The following is a 17,108-nucleotide window of genomic DNA, read 5'->3' on the forward strand; positions in this document are numbered from 1 at the left end:
CAACAGCAGGTGATGACAATGATAATGGTGGCAAAGAAAATCAGTTCCTTAGCAAATCTTATTAAATTCTCCTCCCATTTTAAACAAAAGAATTTGTATCTTACCTTCTCTAAACGATGTGTGTTCTCTCTGAGAGGTGTGAGAGGAGTTTAAATTGGGTGGAAAAAGTGCGTACTTGTATTGCTTTGGTGGATTAATGGTTAACACCTTCAGATAAACATGCTTAACTACCTTGTTTCCTTCCTGTAAAACCAATGGCCAGTGAGGTTCCATTCCACTGATACCATCAAATGAATATTCATGAGGATGTAAAAAGCCTGCTTTCTGTTGCATTCTGCTGAACACTTTGCTATAGGAATAATGATTGAGAAGATTTTCTGTTTTTTATTATGACTTTTTTTTATTGAAAAAGGAAATCAACGTAAACAAAGATTTTCCAAATAATGTCATGGTTCACAAGACAAATATAACTTATTGCTTTACTCATACATTCACAACCTGAATTCAATGTCATGGACAAACATAGAAAAACAGACATTTTCTCATATCTTTGACTTCAGTTACTTGGCTTAGGCACGAACCTGCGTACCACGTTTCAAGTAAATTTGACTCCAGATAACCAAGTATTGTGATCCTTTACCGTGTCTTTTAGGATAATGAGATGTATATTGCATTCAATATCATTCATGTTATATTATATACATCAATTCCCTCCAATTAAAGAGCACAACAATAATCCAACAGCAAGGCAATCTTTGCAACTCATTAGAAATAACAAGCCTTTTGTGGATTCTTCATACATACTGATCATATTATAACAGCAACATGTTTAAGGCAGACAAAAATAATAATGAAATTAAACAGATTTTTGCGAAGCTTCATGCGGGCTATCACCATTATGATATGACTTGAATAGTGTCATTTTTATTAATTGAGTCCTCTCTTTGCTTTTGGTTGGTGTCTAAAAAATAAAAAATATATTTCTGTACAGCTCTATTAGTCCTTTAGGGTTAGTGTTAAAACACACACACAGCGTTTGGTCTTCAGAGGCCAAAGAAAAAATGTCTGTCCATCCCGTCTGTCCCTCAGAGAACGGTTAGGTCATGGCAGGACTTTGACTTCTGCCTAAAAGCCATCTTCTTGTTCTTGCGTGCAACCATGCGGCCCAGAAACCGCTTGGCCTTCTTGCCGATGCTCTCTCTACGCCTGCAGTTGGCCATGCGTCGTGCGTTCTCCTCCTTGCTGTCTTTCCTCAAACGGATCTGTCGGACGATGCCCTCGAATAGGTCCTGCACATTGTGGTGAAGGGATGCAGACGTCTCGATGAACTTGCAGTCGAATACCACTGCACAGGCACTTCCTTCTGCAATAAAGCACATATGGAGAAAGGAGAATTAGTGCTTTGAGCAAATGTATATTAAAAAAACATTAAGGTAGAAGCTCAAGCAGATTAAGGCTGAAAAGGGTAGCCCTATAGTGATAATAGTTTTCAAACTTGAAAGCAGTGAAGTGAGAAATGTGGTCTGACCCCATCAAAGCCAGTCAAGCCTTATCAGTTCTTTGAGAATGAAAATCAGCAAGAATAGCTTTTAAGCTTCAAACGATAAATATTGGATTTTTTTTTTTTTTTTTTTTTTTTTTTACCAATTTAATAACCCATTTACCCTGAACTTAAAACATATATTCTCTTAACACATCATACATCAAAGGCACATTTTAGGTTCAAAAGTTAGTTAATCATATAGACTTACCATCTACGGACACCTCTCTGGACCGCACCAGGTCACTCTTGTTGCCCACAAGGATTATGGGAATGTTCTCTGACTGCCTGGCCCTGCGCAGCTGAATCCGCAATTCTGACGCCTTCTCGAAGCTTGATTTGTCCGTCACTGAATACACAATGATGTAGGCATCTCCCATCCTCATGCACTGTTCCTTAAGCCACTGGCTGTTATCCTTCAGGAAAGAAACAGATACCAAGTTTAGCATCATAGGCCTTCACGTCTGATCCCATATTTTCCTAATGTTATATCCATGAATGAATATAAACGGGACACAAATTGCATTAACAATATATAACTCACCTGTTCCCAGATGTCATACAACAAAATGGATGACTCTTCTTCATCCACTACGAAAGATCTGTCATAAGTGTTTCCTGAGGAAGAAAAAACTGATATTACACACTGACAGAAGAAAGGAGCAAAGCATCTCTTATATGAACAGTCGTGTTTGTTGCTGCTTTTCTTCTGGTGATGTGAGCACATTTTTTTCTTTCGTAGTTTACACTCTGAAGCAGAAAGCTGATCACAGCCTCTGATCAAGCCATCTCTGGCCTTACATATTTTCCCTTCACATTATGCCATTGGATGTGCTTCTGACAGCTGTACTACTAAGGGCAGGGCTGCTGCCTTGCTGTAGATGGAAATAGCAATAATCAATGTGTGTACACTCTTGCATACAAAAATAAGATCATCTTTTTCCTTATCCATCAGCCAAGCTGTATGGCTGTCCTCATCCATTATTCTGAATTAGATATCTTAAAAGGCTCCATGTAATTCTAAAAAAAAAAAAAAGCACCTTCACGCTTGAGTGGTGATGCTTCTTTTTTAAAGATTAGTAATTCAAAACGTAGAAAGTGGCCTCCAAAGTTCTGTTGTTTAATTAAACAGAGTTGTTTAGACCACATGTATTTATTTATAGACAATAGACATCTGGAGTGTTTGCCTGTGTGTGTGTGTGTGTGTGTGTGTGTGTGTGTGTGTGTGTGTGTGTGTGTGTGTGTGTGTGTGTGTGTGTGTGAGAGAGAGAGAGTGGGTTGCTATAGGCTTGATGACTCATCCTCAGCATCACCATTTACCTGCTTCATCGTAGTCGTGACCAGCATCCTCAACTCCTCCAAAGACGCGCGCCAGGCTGGATTTGCCGACGCCGTGTTCCCCGAGGAGAACCACCTTGTACAGCTGGGACTCCGTCTCGCTGCCGGTGGAGATCACGGAGTCGGAAGAGTCCGACGCGCAGCTGCCTCGGTGCTGCTCGTTCGGGGAGTAGGACGTACAGCGCAGGAGGTTGGACAGCTCGTCGGTCTGCCCCGTCTGTGGCATCGTGGCGCGCAGATCCCGGTCGTCCACGGGCATGCTTCTCCGGTGTAGGTTTGGTAGATTCATGGGGAACGGCATGCTGCCTCTTCTCTTGTCCATGTTCCGCAATTTGTCACCCTTGTTCAAAGTCATTGTGCTTGTGGATCTGTGGATAGATGCGACATGCGTGAATGCGCGCTCTCATGTTTAATCATATTTAAATAGCCCACATGGAATGTGTAAAAGTCTATATAGAGATATGGTGAAGGATAATACAACACATGTTCATCAATAAAAGTCATGTTGTAAAATTAAAACCTAAGGATGAGCCACTAATTAAGCAGATGTGAAATCTCGACCTGACCACATGTTAATTCAACTCTATTCAACATAAAAACGCAAAATTAAACCTAAATCTTAAAATGTCTCGTCAGTATTAAATATACTTACTCGTTGCCGGCAATTATATCCAGCGAAGGCAATCCAATAATCCTTGGTTTGAAGAGTTGTAGCCGAAAAAGCGCCTTTGTTTGAGTCCTGATCGCTGCTCAGGATATTTATATATAGGACTGGGAGTGACGTAGGCAGGGATTCGCCCCATAAAATCACGTCTCCGCTTATTATAGTGGTGCGTAACGGTACCATCATAGGCCTGCAGAGGAGGGGGTGTATGACTGGAAGAGCTGAGGAATCTCCCTTCCGCATCGCCTTATGGAGAGCCTACCTCTGAGGGGGCGGCCAGAGATGAATCCTTGAAGAGGGGAAGCCCACTTAAAGCAAGAGTGATATAAATATTTAATGTTAATTTGGGGGATACACTTAGAAACGAGGGAAGGATATCCGCATGATCCAAGATGTTAATGTGTATTAGGGCGCAAGATTTCTATGGAAATAAGATCGCTTGCATTGCTTAAATTATCAGCTTCATGGTCGCTGCAAGGCGGAGGTCAATGCTACAATTATACAATATCATGGGAATTTCGTTTTAATGTGAGAGAGTTGCACACATTACAAATATGCCTGCAGCGGGATTTTGACACGCTAAACATTTGGTATTGATCTATAGTCTAACATCGTATTTGAATTCATTTTTTTGTGTGCATATGCATAGTTGCAGTGAGAATGCAATAAACACATACGCCCACTTCTACACAAGGTGACAAGCATTTATCATTTTTCATTTATCATTCATCCCTATTTCCACCCACCACCGTGCTGTCTGAAATATGAAGGTTGCAGCCGCAAAACCTCTTATTTGCAGTTGTAATTCTTCTGGACTGACAGGCCAGACCTAATAGGCCTATAGCAGTATAACGTGGTTTTACTAATCTATGACTTAGCTGAATAATGCAAAATGCCTTCAATTTAAAATATCAAGGCTGTTTGACACGTTAATAGAGGCCAAACATCAATGGAGCTTAAATGACTTCATGAGAGTTTTTACTATTTTACCTTGGTATCAGTTTTTTTATGTTTTTAATATTGCATTCAGCTTGTTTTCGGATATTTTCTCGCAGACAATAATGCAGTTTTCCAGTTTGTATCATACTCTGTATAGTGTGTGGGCGCCCCCTTGTGGCATAATGTTTACATTACAATTGAACCTGTTAAACTCCGTGTGTGGGTGTGTCCAACATCATCGTGTACTTTCTGCTTCCCTATGAGAGAAATGTGAATAAACAATAAACAAGCAAATAATCATGATATACGCTTTAATGCTTTTGATTTGAGCGTTTATTATATTTTTAATCTATTTATCACTGTTAAAATTTGTCTCATTTCATATAATACCATATTATGCTGATATTCTATAAGTTATATTGCTGCATTATACGATGTATTACGTTTTATTAAGATATACTATCTCAAATTGCTGCACTATACTACCATACTATACGTACTATACTCTACCATATTCTGTTATATTGTTGTACAGTGCTATATGTTATGTTATTCTATACAACTGGCAGTAGGTGACTCGGCTAGGAACCGTAGGGTCCTCGGTTCGAGTCCCTGTGTGGACCATGAATAGAGGTGATGGACTGGTGGCTGGAGAGGTGCCAGTTCATCTCCATGGTACTACCGGGGTGCTGTTGAGCAAGGCACATAACTCCCAATTGCTCGAGGCATCTATTCATTGGCAGCCCCTTCGCTCTGACATCTCTCCATTAATTGAATGTATATAGGTCCTGTTTGTGCATGTGTGTGCATTTTGGGCTTGTGTGTGTGTAACCTGTATAATAATAACAGAGTGAAAAAATTGAATTTCCCCTTGCGGGATTAATAAAGGGATTCTTCTTCTTCTTACTATATTATTGCACCATACTGTCTAATTTACCTCACATTGTTGCAATGTACCATATTACACTACATTATGTTAATATGTTGCATTGACTCTTGCTGTTTTTCTATTACATTAATACAGACAAACACTGAGTACAATTAATTTACAATATCATATCCTTTGATCTGGTGCACACTATTTACATAGACATGCTGCTACTAATCACAACCCTGTCACTTTATCAGCACCACCCACATGTCATTTTTGTGTCCAAATACTCTTGTATTTATATCTATGTAAAGTTTCAATTTTATACTATTCTATTTCAGTTTATGAATATCTCATTGTTAATCTATTACATTCTGCAGAATAAGTATCGGTAGCTGTTTCTGTTGTTTCTTTTGTACTGCTGCAACAAATGAATGAAGTTGAATCTTATCTGACAGAAACTATTAAAGTGTATGTACGAGGAAGTGTTTAGGACAAAAGCTGTGAAAATGGCAAACGATCCCTCTCATCCACTCAGTAGGGAGTTTATATTTATTCCCTCTTATGGACGATACAAACTACCAAGGGCAAATCGTAATATATTTTAAATTCCTTCATCCCTAATGCCATTGGAGCACTTAACACCATGTCCCGTTGATGCGTTTTTAATGTAACTGCCACTGCTGTCCTGCTTTGTGCCCTGAAGTTTTAAATCTATTATATGTTTTTAATGACCTTTTATGTGTTTTAAATGTAGACTGTATGTTTTATGTGTTGTTTCTCCCAATGCTTTTAATGTTTTATGTTAAGCACTTTCAATTGCCTTGTTGTTGAATTGTGCTATACAAATAAACTTGCCTTGCCTTGCCTTTCCTTTAAGAAGTTTGTGTGTAAGTGTTGTTGTTGCCGTCCTGCTTGTTGTTTTTGAGACTAAAGACAAATTTACACACTGTGGACAATAAATGAAACAAACCAACTGACTTATGTTATCAGCTGTCTTAGATTTGACCTTTTTCTCTACGCAGTTTTTAAGTGACCTAAAACCTCGTTTGGTATTCTGTAATATAATTTATTGTTACGTATCAGCTTTCATATACACCGATACTGATATATCTAGGCTATCATTGGTCAATATAGTATCTTCATGTGGGGTGGGGCCCTTCTGTGTGGAGTTTGCATGTTCTCCCCGTGTCTGCGTGGGTTTTCTCCGGGTTCTCTGGTTTCCTCCCACAGTCCAAAGACGTGCAGGTGTTCGGTTCATTGATGACTCTAAAATTGCCCGTAGGTGTGAATGGTTGTCTGTCTCTGTTCGTCTCTATGTGCCCTGCGACAGACTGGCGTCCTGTCCAGGGTGTACCCCGCCTCACGCCCAATGTCAGCTGGGATTGGCTCCAGCCCCCCGTGACCCCGACAGGGACAAGCGGTTGAAGATGAATGAATGATGAATGTTCAACACCAGATAAGAGCTGTTTACATTTTTTAAAAAAGCTAATAATAATTTTGAATCAAATATTCCAAAATACGTACTTACCCTTTCTGCATGACATATATAAACCAATAAACAATAAATTAACATTGTAAAGCTAATACACATTTTCTGATGGGACTTTGACAGACTTGTTGATTCAACATTGGGCTAATTTTGGAGGCTGTATTTTCTAGTAGTGGTTACATTTTTTTAATATTAAATGAGGATGTTTATACAGTATGATTTGTTCTACTGATCTCTAAAGGGGTACCCAATAACTAGTGTGTGTGAAAATGTGCAGGTTAATAACCAAATCTCTTTGCAGGCTGTGTACTGTCCTGTTTAACTTTCTGATGGACTCCTCCATTCTCTCCTTACAATCAGGAAACCGGAAATCAACCCTTTAGCGCATGCGCATGTTTCTCGTGCCTTCGACCTCTACTAGACTACAGACCGGTGAGCTAACCCCCTCTGTCACCAGCTTGTGTTGTGAGTTAAACATTGAATTGTGACGCTTCTTTGTAACTCTACATTTTTGTAGCTCTTTAAACTCTGCTCAGCTCTTCTGACTTCACAACTAGCTTTGTTTATTGGCGACATTGCTCGGTTTGCAGCTCTTCTTGACCTTACGTGTGTGTGTCCACGTAACTTTGCACACATTGTTCTTTCTTGTTTAGCTAACTAGTTATATCACCACATATCAACCAACTGAATGTATTAATTAACGTTTTTTTTTTTTCATGCATTGCTTTCTACAGACAGCAGACACTGAATCAACGCCAGCTCCTTTGGTTGACCTGACCACTACCTCCTATCGTCATGTATGCCTGCGCTAAATTCGTCTCCACGCCCTCTCTGGTGAGTCAGTTAACGAAGATAATAGCAGTTGCATGTATTTTATTTATCCGCTTAATCATGACTGTATGCAAAAAAAGGTGCCAGTCTGTGTGCTAGGCTAACAACCTGCAGTGTTAATGTAGCTCGCCGCTAGCACCCAGCTATGAGAGCTAGCCGTCTTTGACCCTCTGCTAAAGTGAGCTAGTGTTCACTCTGCAAGGACGTCCTTGTTCTGAGCATTATCAAGGTAAAGCTCAGCCTGTCCACGGTCCCCCCCTTTGGAAGCTTATATGAACCAGTATCATCTAAATCATTCACATCATTTAAAGGATATAATGTAGTTAATTTAGAAGATGAGCAGGATTAATCCAATACAAAACTATAATGCGTCACTGTTGTGCATACAGTGTTGTGTATGCTGGATTTAAGACATAATTTAACATTCAGTGATGTAAAGTATTTTACTTAAATACAATTTAAAGCATTATACTTTAAAAAAAACTTAAACTTTTAACATCTTTATTGATCAGTGGTCACATACAGTTGTTAGTACTATATAGTGAAATTTGACTTCTGCTTTTAACTCTTCCTAAAGGAGCAGTGGGCAGCTGAAAAGTGCCCGGTGAGCAATTATGGCTTCAGTGTCTTGCTCAAGGACACTTAAAAATGTAGACAGGAGGAGCGAAACTCCAACCTTGTGGTTTAAAGCACCTCCTGCACCACAGTTGCCCAAAATTTAAGAGATATAGTTACATTTCAAATTAAGATTTTACTTACAATACCTTATCAGTGTACACAACATGACCCATTGTTACAGATAAACTACCAAAAGTATATGAAGTAGTTCAAATTAGTTTTAACATTAAAGTCCTGCTTACATATTATGCATAATAAGGATCTAATAATCTAATAGTAAAGAAGCCACTGAAAATGCCACTGAAAGCCACTGAAAATGTGAATGCAGGACTTTTACTTGTAATTGAGTATTTTAAAACTGAATACTTCTTGAATGTCGCTGTAGACTAAACGGTGTAGATGTATTCTTGGCTGATTAAACAGACAGATGTCAGTATAACATTGTGGGAGAGCATCTTCTCAGAGCACAACTGTCTCAACTTAATGTTTCCTCTCTTTTTCCCTGATATAGGTCCGTGCTGGATCTCGGGCACTGTACAGACCACTCTCAGCAGCAGTAGTCTCAGATGCCAGGAAAGCAGAGGTAGGCAGCTATATGTTCTGGGAATTCTAACTGATTTGACATTTCTGAATAAAACAACATACATTTTAATGGAAACAAGCTTAAGGCAAGCTAGCCTAAGTGGCTAATGTGAGCTGCACATAGGTTGTAACAAATGCAGTGCCAATTCTGCATCAGTATGCATCATTTCCTTTACATTTCTAAAGCTGCATTCATTTTCCCGGAGAACCTTAATCAAGTCCATAATAGAGACAGATATTTGGCTGCAGCATAAACTTTATAGTAGGGATGGACGGATCCAACTTTTCCAGTCCTGATACGATACTTGGGCTTGATCCAATAGTAACGATGCAATACCAATGTTTAATTAATGAGATAGATTCTTCACTTTGTGGAAATGACTGGGATCTCTCTTTTGTGTGTAAGATCATTTTAACTATTTAAATAATAATAATAAAAAATGTAATTGATTAGATCAGCTCCATTTTCCCTGACACCTGATCCAGATATTAGTCAGTATCAGTATCAGTATTGGTGCATCGCTACTTTCTAGGTATGTTGAGTATTCCACAGAGGAGCCAGGAAAATATCAAAAATATTTCAGCATTTATCAGAAAAAAACATTTTGTGCTGCTTTTTGATCCTGTACTGTTATGTACTCACCTCACTTTTTTTTGTTTTTCAGACTGCTTCACTCCTGGCACCACAGAGCCTTGTAGCCTCCCAGCAGCAGGTGGCTCTGCGGGGGTTCCAGACTAGTGCTGTGAGCCGTGACATCGACACTGCTGCAAAGTTCATCGGAGCAGGAGCTGCCACTGTGGGAGTGGCCGGATCTGGAGCTGGAATTGGAACAGTGTTCGGTAGCCTTATTATCGGATATGCCAGGTAAATAAAACACATCATATCGTTTAAGGACATCTCAGTTAGACAGATACGGTTTTGGTCAAATAACAACTAATTAACTCTCAGTGATTTCTCACACCGTGAATGTTGCCATGGTCAAAATTATTTAATTTCTGAAAGGGATGGTGTCTTCAAGTGAATTATTAAGGGAATTATTCAACATGATGAAGGGTTTTTACCGCCTTACTGCCCTCCAGTTATTAACCAAATTATTTTATCACATGTGTTAAGTCCTTCATGGGGAACAATAAAAGATACTGGAATTGTTTGCTCCCTGAAATGTCTTGGCAGTTGTATGTGTAACACTTTGTACCTCCAATTTGTCTCTCTCTTTCCTAACAGGAACCCCTCTCTGAAGCAGCAGCTGTTCTCTTATGCCATCTTGGGCTTCGCTCTGTCTGAAGCCATGGGTCTCTTCTGTCTGATGGTTGCATTCCTTATTCTGTTTGCCATGTAAACCAGTCAGGCATTCACTGTTAAGGAATACATCACAATGTTAATAAGGATTAGCACTTTCAGTTGCCCTTGAATGGTACGATAAGGTCAGATTATCGTGTTGTCCATTCCTGTTTGTTGGTATTTCTTAGAAGATTGTGAACCCACTGATATGTAAGAAACTCTGGCAAACTCAAATCATTTTCAAATGATAGTTTTGCCAATATATTGTATATTTGAATAAATGTTTTTTGTTAAACATGCTACCCAGAACGGAAGTAAAATGTTTAATTCATCATGTGTGTTTGTACATTTGTAAATGGTAGTGGGGTTATTTCTGTTGATTTAGATTAGCAGTGGCACTGTTTCTCCTGAATAATGGTAAAACTAACAGTTACACAAAATGTGAAGTAATTCAAACCGTATTTTATCAGTTGTGATAGTTTTTTTCCTTCAACAGTTCCCGTTAATTAACAACATAGCTCAAGTGCTAAGATCACCTGTGGTCTCTATTATTAATTTTGTGCCATATAAATACAAAAGTTATCTCAAGACACTTAACATATAGAGTGGGTTTAGACCATGCTTCAAAGAGACCCAACATGATTGTCAAAAATTTAGTTCATCTGGCCCCCAAGTCCCAGGGGAACGTTAACGTCAGTTATAGAGAAGAGGCACGGGAATCGGTTGATTTGGTAAAATTCAGGAAAAGATAGTGGGCTGGGTTCAAATAAACCCTTTCTGGCAAAAAGCCCTGATTAATAAGCTTTCCTGTGTGCGAGAGGATAACCTGGGCTGCGTTGGAATCCAATGTCAGTACGAGTTACGATGCAAATTGGGGAAAAAGTTAAAACATCTAACATAAACAGTGACATTGACTCCTTTTCCATTGAACACCTTAAATACTTTAAGTATATTAAATTGGGCCTACAGCTAGGGTGGCCTAAAGCTATACACTCAGCTTTTTATGGTGCATACAATACTAAGATATTACAATGATTATTAACATTCATATATTTAAACATATGTTAATGTTAAACATACATTTGGGCACAGGCAAAAGGCACTTTGAATCCTTCAGCTCAATTGTATCTGTGCATGGCTACCTTACCCATAAGCCAGTTAGCCTATCAAGATTGTGTAAAACAAAACGGTGGAAAGATCTGACAGTAACCCTGAGGTTGAAGATCTCTGCGTTATGGTACTGCAACGACAGAAAAAACAGCAGTTTGATCCAGTCTCGCGTTGCCAGACCACACTCCAGCACTGTAGTGGAGGGCGGAACTAAAGACTGAGTGTTGAGGGAGGACGGATTTGAGTAACGCACGCGTTTCCGAGGTCGTATTTATAAAGAAACACAAAAGCTATGAAAATATATTCGGACATGTCTGTCAGGCAGTAAAATAAATAACCGAATGTCTAAATATGTGTTCTCCAAACATCAATCCTACAGTGGAAGGATGATAAACCGTTCAAAAGCAGTTAAGCAGCTGACGCCGACATCTCTGTGGTGGTGGTCGGTTCACTGCCACACGGCTCCCGAGGTAGTTTTACAGCTGAACGAGCAAAAAGGAGCCCCCAATAACCAGGTAAACAAACACGAGGGCATGCTTTTGAGGCAAAGCGGTTCTAACATGTCATATCTAGACTGGATATGTATCGCATATATCTGTAGTTCAGTTCTTTCCTTGTCACAAAGAACATTTCAGATATCCACACCATCTTTCTTACTAGTACTAATGACGTCACTTTTGCCATTCATGTGTATTGGGCTATTATTAATCTAGATATCCACAATTACATTTTGGATATCTGTAATGTAATTTTTACTAGGAAAAACTCCCATTTCAGACCCAATTATTGTCCAAATTTTTAACTATTCAAAATACATTCTGACTAGTAAAAATATCATTACAGATATGTACAACTACACTTTTACCAGTACGAATGGCATTACAGATATCCAGAATGTTGATTCTAGATATCTAAAATATAACTGTGGATGTATAGATTATTTAAAGGCCAAATACATATCAATGGCAAAAGTCATGTCATCAGTACTAGTAAGAATTAGGTTGTGGATATCTAAAATGACCATTGTAGATAGGAAGAATGTCATTGTGGATATGTTTAATTATCATTCTCTGGTAAGAATCCAATTTTGACTAGAATAAATGTTATTATGGAAATCTATGATTTAATTACAGATAGGAGTGTAATCCAATAAATGTTAAAACTGTTTGCCATATGCTTGTGATAAACTTGCCCTAGATTTCAGCAAAAAAAATCTGACCAATTTTACAGTATAACAACATACTTATATTCAAAAAACACTGTCACAGTGGAGACTAATTTAGTCAGTGACACTATTACACACAGTCCGGTTTTCCTTGACATGGGCTTGTTATTGTGTAAGTTATTTATTCAAAATTATGTTATCAATAAATTATATACATTGTTGGATGAAAGTATGCATTTGAATTCATGTCGATGAATCAGCTGCAGATCAACAAAGTAAAAATCATCTGGTTTTGTGATCGTTTGTGAAGAAAGCAAATGTTAATTTAATTATTGGAGATGGAACGAACAAAAACTGCCTTTCTTTTGGCTCCGTTGCAATAGGTCAGTTAATCCTGTTCGGACTATGGAGCCTTCATGTACACTCAGCCATTTAAACTCTATAACCTGCACTCATTTCTAAAAGGACAGCTTTTACAGTGAGTATCCACCAGGGGTAGCGACTGTACAAGACAAAAGACAGCAGATTACTCTTCCAGTGGTTTCGGTCAGTAAATTGTTAAGATGGAAATGACATGAATTGATTATTTCAACAGGAGATGTTCCTTTTGGATTTGGTCACTTGTTGACTCTTTATATAGGTCCAAATTATTTGTTTTACATGAATGGCACTTACTGTCAGAGTTTACACTAAGGATGTTGCCTAATTTTGATTTTCTCTAGATAACATTTTATTTTGTAACAGGTAACAAAAAGGCACAGAAAAGAAAGATCTTCATGTCAGCCAGTACTGGACCGCTTCGACCAGCAGTACAGTCGGGAACTAGGAAACCTGTGGGCATCTGCAAGGTACATTTTCTCTAAAATAATTATTGAAGCATACACACAGACAAGGTTTTTACCCTTCCTTCACCGGGATTGCTTTTCTCCTGCAGAGCAGTGCTCCTGGACCGTCACTCTTGGCAGTATGGGGTCATGCTCAACCGCTTCAGCACTGTGACAGGCATAACACAGATTCTCAAATCACAAGGCTTTTCCACATTGCTCCCACTTTGTAATGGCCCCTCAGCAGTGTCAGATTCTAAATACCAAGCAGGAAAAGACTCTCTGTGGCCACCTGACTTCTTCTCCAAGTGCCCTCCTCATGACTCCCATCCCCAACCTCACAGCACTTTTTACACGGATGGTCAGCACCTTCAATCAGAGCCTTCACTGAGTTTGTCCTGTTCTACATTACAATGCTACATCCATCCATATCCAATGCGGTTTCCCTCTCAGGCTCACAGGCCTGGTCAGCTGAAGCAGTACTACCTCCTGAATGCTGCGTCCCTGCTTCCTGTGCTTGCTCTGCATGTGAGAGATGGGGAAAAGATTTTGGATCTGTGCTCCGCCCCTGGGGGCAAAGCCTTAGCCATTATGCAGTGTGCTACCCCAGGTAAACTAGTGTTTTTAAAAGGACTTTGCTAACTTTGATTTTATTTTTAGCATGCAAAAAGGTATAAGATAGAGGATTTAGTACAGTTTTTAACACAAGGCTGGATACAATATAATTTAAATACAGCGGAGTGTATACGTCAAGTTATAACTTAGGGTCATGTTATAACTTAGGGTCATGTTAAATTTTAAATATTGTTATTTATAATATTCTTATTTGTCAAGTCATATAATTATACATATTATAATCAATATTAATGGACATACTAAATTTGATGGAAATGACATCATAACTTACTGTTGAATTTTCCAGGGTAGATGTGTTTGCACAAAAACACAAAAACCTTTTTGTTGAAATGTGTAAAGATTGTTTTTCTTAAAAATACTTTGCAGTTGAATCTAAGGAATATTTTTGTCTGCTTTGAAGAGTCTATTTGCATTGAATTCCGGTAACAAGTAATGCTGCCCTGTGTTGTGTTCCAGCACTTCTCTGCTGTAATGAACCAGACCCCCACAGACGGGACTGGCTGGCCAAAACCCTTGAGTCTTTTGTGCCTCAGTCACTGATCAGCAGAGTGATTGTGTCTGCACAGGACGGACAGTCTTTTGGGCAAAGTGAAGCAGGAACATATGACAAGGTGAGGGGAGTTATGACAGCATGCGGCTGAAATTGGCTTCAGTGTTAAACAAATCGTGTCTTTTTAAGGCTGTGGTTAGAAATGAATTAGAACAGCAACCCTTTGAAGACAAGCTAATAATCCCAGCAGAAGAGAAGAAAAGTGTTTACTCAAAAATTGGAGCCAAGAGGAGGAGGACAAATGGCACGGAGGTTTCAAAGGACTCACAGTGACTGATAATGGGCCACAATATTTGAAAAAAGGAAAGCACAGAATGAAAGTCTGAAGAGGCGGAAAGACATCAGAGTGGAACAAACATACTACACAGAGTCAAGCTGCATTCTCTATGATGCATTGGCATCATAGACGACAGATTTGTTGGAAGATTTTCAGAGGAGGTGTGAAGTTTCAGAGTTTATGTGGGAAAAAATACAACATGCACTTGGATTTTACAGAGCTCCATCATTTGTTTTTTTGTGCTTTTATTTTCATTAATTATTTACTTTGTCCCTTTTGCTTTTCTTCTTTGATACTTTCTGTCTCCTGATGTCATTACACTCTGAACTCTCTGACTCTGAACTACTTATTTTTTGCTTTCTCTGTTGCAGGTTTTAGTCGATGCTCCATGTTCCAATGACAGGAGCTGGTTGTATTCTTCCAGCAGCCTGCAGGGGGAACAGAGGCTGAAGGGAAGAGCCAAGCTGCCTGTGCTCCAGGCTCAACTGCTTAGGTAAGTCCAATCCCCCAATGTCTGCTATGTGTTACCCTTGTGGTACTCTCCCGTCCTCCTACATGTTATTACTCAGCATATGCGAACTATGAATGCCTTAAGATGGTCAAAAAAACAAACATTGTTTTGGTTCAGGATGAGGAATAATTGAATATTCCCCTGTACTGTACAGTTGTACACCGAATAATAATAACAATAATAATAATAATAATAATAATAATACACTATATAGAAAATGATTTAAATTAATCACAATTACAAACAGTGCTACAAAGGGAAATTACATAATCAGTCTAAAGATAGTAAAATAGTTCACTGTGTTGAAGGAGGAGAAACTCAACAGACTCATACAGTATATTGGGAGTGACAATTTGTATGCAAATTAATATTACCCAGCTTTGAGGAATTGTGTGAAATCAATGCTTAATGAAATTCCTCAGTTTTAAAAGAGAACAGAACCGGAGATATCGCCATTTTTGTTTCATGCTTTCTTCTTTTTCCAAGACCTCGCACCTACATTAACCACAATGTAACTCAACAGTTTAGTCAGAGATTTAGGTGTGTTATGCTAGTGGGGGCATGAATATGTATCGTCGGCCTGCTTGCCTCAAGCAGAGATGATGAGCGGGCTACAGAGCTTTTGTAATCGCACTTCTTTTTGACTCCACAGTCCCAGATCTTACATTTTTTTTTAAATATTAGTCTCCAGACCCAATAGACTCAGACTCAAGTGGCATCACTTGAGTCAATTTATCAGACTTCGCACAGTTCCCTCAGGAGCTACAAAATGTGCAATGTGTCAAATTCATTAAGTTCTCTTGGCATTAAGTGCAATATCTGTCTACTCTTCACAGGTCTGCGCTGTCAGCTGTGCGTCCAGGGGGCGTTGTGGTCTATTCAACTTGCACTCTGTCCAGTGCTGAAAACTGCGCTGTGGTTGAGACTGTGCTGAGAGACTGTCCTGAGGCTGAACCTGAAGACCTGTGGGAGGAGATTGCCGTTCCTTTATCAAAATACTTTACATTTAGTCCTGCTTACCCTGGTCGTGGACTGTCACCTCACAAGTCATCCTTGCAGCCACAGAATGGCACTTTGCCCTCTTATCACGAAAGACTTGGCATTTTAGTGGTTCCTCAGCCCGGCAAGACCTGGGGACCCATGTTTTTATCTCGGATTAGAAGAAGGAAATAGTGTGTATCCTCCTGCGTAGAAAAGATATGTTGAACAATAGTTAAATATAGACATCACCTTGGTACGACTTTTGTTACCTGTGGGCTTAGATTCAAAGTGCCTCATGAAACTGTCTTGTACTAACTTACATTTGATAAATCAATGTTGTATTCACAACATTTTTCCGCCGCCCCCAAATGGCCCAAACAATCAGTAGTTGCAAGTTTAATTTCTTTTAGCTTTTGCAACCCACACCTTTTTTATTTATTATTTATTATTGTTATGATTTATTGTTTATGGAAACTGCTGACACTGCAGATATACAATTAGATGATATCGATTGAACATGTTTTTAAGTGCTTCACATTAATAACTAGTGTCCACGTTGTACAATAAAATTGATAATACAACAAGACTGCAATATTCTAAGATGTAAGATGCTAGTTAGAGAATGAGAGATGATATTATAAGACTTAGCACCACAGAAACACATTTAGAATCTATTTCCCTAAAGCACTACAAGTCACTGAATCTGGTTGCATTCATTAAATTTTGATAACCTCTTGACTTTATCGTTGTCATCACTGAATATTTTAAAAGTATCTATCTGAACACTTACGATATGTTTGTTGGAATGTGTTTGTTTTTAGGCATCTTAGTGCCGTAACACTATTGCAAGTGTCAATGCATCAACATCACATACTCAACAGGAGGCCTTCTTCCTGT

At 38.9% G+C, this 17,108-nt stretch overlaps 3 protein-coding genes across 4 annotated transcripts; 2 read left to right on the forward strand and 1 right to left on the reverse strand.

The window, feature by feature from the left end:
• Positions 1-659: 659 nt before the first annotated feature.
• rrad (Ras-related associated with diabetes) lies at positions 660-3,587 on the reverse strand. Its single transcript, XM_083922829.1, has 5 exons — positions 3,531-3,587; positions 2,861-3,246; positions 2,085-2,158; positions 1,752-1,956; positions 660-1,363 (listed from the first exon to the last, which is right to left on the reverse strand). Exons 2-5 carry the CDS (start codon positions 3,231-3,233, stop codon positions 1,086-1,088), a joined length of 930 nt encoding a protein of 309 aa, XP_083778955.1. The 5' UTR covers positions 3,234-3,246; positions 3,531-3,587; the 3' UTR covers positions 660-1,085.
• A 3,629-nt stretch (positions 3,588-7,216) lies between these two features.
• On the forward strand, positions 7,217-10,489 carry LOC310949887 (ATP synthase F(0) complex subunit C3, mitochondrial-like). 2 transcript variants are annotated; one of them, XM_083917490.1, is made up of 5 exons: positions 7,217-7,276; positions 7,579-7,678; positions 8,805-8,876; positions 9,541-9,740; positions 10,101-10,489. In XM_083917490.1, exons 2-5 carry the CDS (start codon positions 7,640-7,642, stop codon positions 10,213-10,215), a joined length of 426 nt encoding a protein of 141 aa, XP_083773616.1. In that variant the 5' UTR covers positions 7,217-7,276; positions 7,579-7,639; the 3' UTR covers positions 10,216-10,489. The 2 variants fall into 2 exon arrangements, with proteins under 2 accessions (XP_083773616.1, XP_083773615.1); XM_083917489.1 differs by having other exon boundaries at positions 7,250-7,309.
• A 1,164-nt stretch (positions 10,490-11,653) lies between these two features.
• nsun3 (NOP2/Sun RNA methyltransferase 3) lies at positions 11,654-16,692 on the forward strand (the record flags this gene model as incomplete). The annotated part of the gene is made up of 6 exons (XM_083920397.1): positions 11,654-11,782; positions 13,177-13,280; positions 13,367-13,866; positions 14,349-14,503; positions 15,091-15,212; positions 16,067-16,692. The coding sequence occupies 6 exons, from the start codon at positions 11,654-11,656 to the stop codon at positions 16,401-16,403; spliced, it is 1,347 nt and encodes a 448-aa protein (XP_083776523.1). The 3' UTR covers positions 16,404-16,692.
• Positions 16,693-17,108: the final 416 nt, after the last annotated feature.

Source organism: Echiichthys vipera (assembly GCF_963691815.1).
Source record: "Echiichthys vipera genome assembly, chromosome: 1".
Taxonomy (NCBI): Eukaryota; Metazoa; Chordata; class Actinopteri; order Perciformes; family Trachinidae; genus Echiichthys; species Echiichthys vipera.

Coding starts and splice junctions, on each gene's coding strand:
- rrad (XM_083922829.1), bottom strand. CDS start 3,233: ATGACTTTGAACAAGGGTGACAAATTGCGGAACATGGACAAGAGAAGA. Junction 1,957..2,084: donor TGTATGACATCTGGGAACAG/GTGAGTTATATA, acceptor TCTTTCCTGAAG/GATAACAGCCAGTGGCTTAA. Junction 1,364..1,751: donor CAGAGAGGTGTCCGTAGATG/GTAAGTCTATAT, acceptor GCTTTATTGCAG/AAGGAAGTGCCTGTGCAGTG.
- LOC310949887 (XM_083917490.1), top strand. CDS start 7,640: ATGTATGCCTGCGCTAAATTCGTCTCCACGCCCTCTCTG. Junction 7,679..8,804: donor TCGTCTCCACGCCCTCTCTG/GTGAGTCAGTTA, acceptor TCCCTGATATAG/GTCCGTGCTGGATCTCGGGC. Junction 9,741..10,100: donor CTTATTATCGGATATGCCAG/GTAAATAAAACA, acceptor CTTTCCTAACAG/GAACCCCTCTCTGAAGCAGC.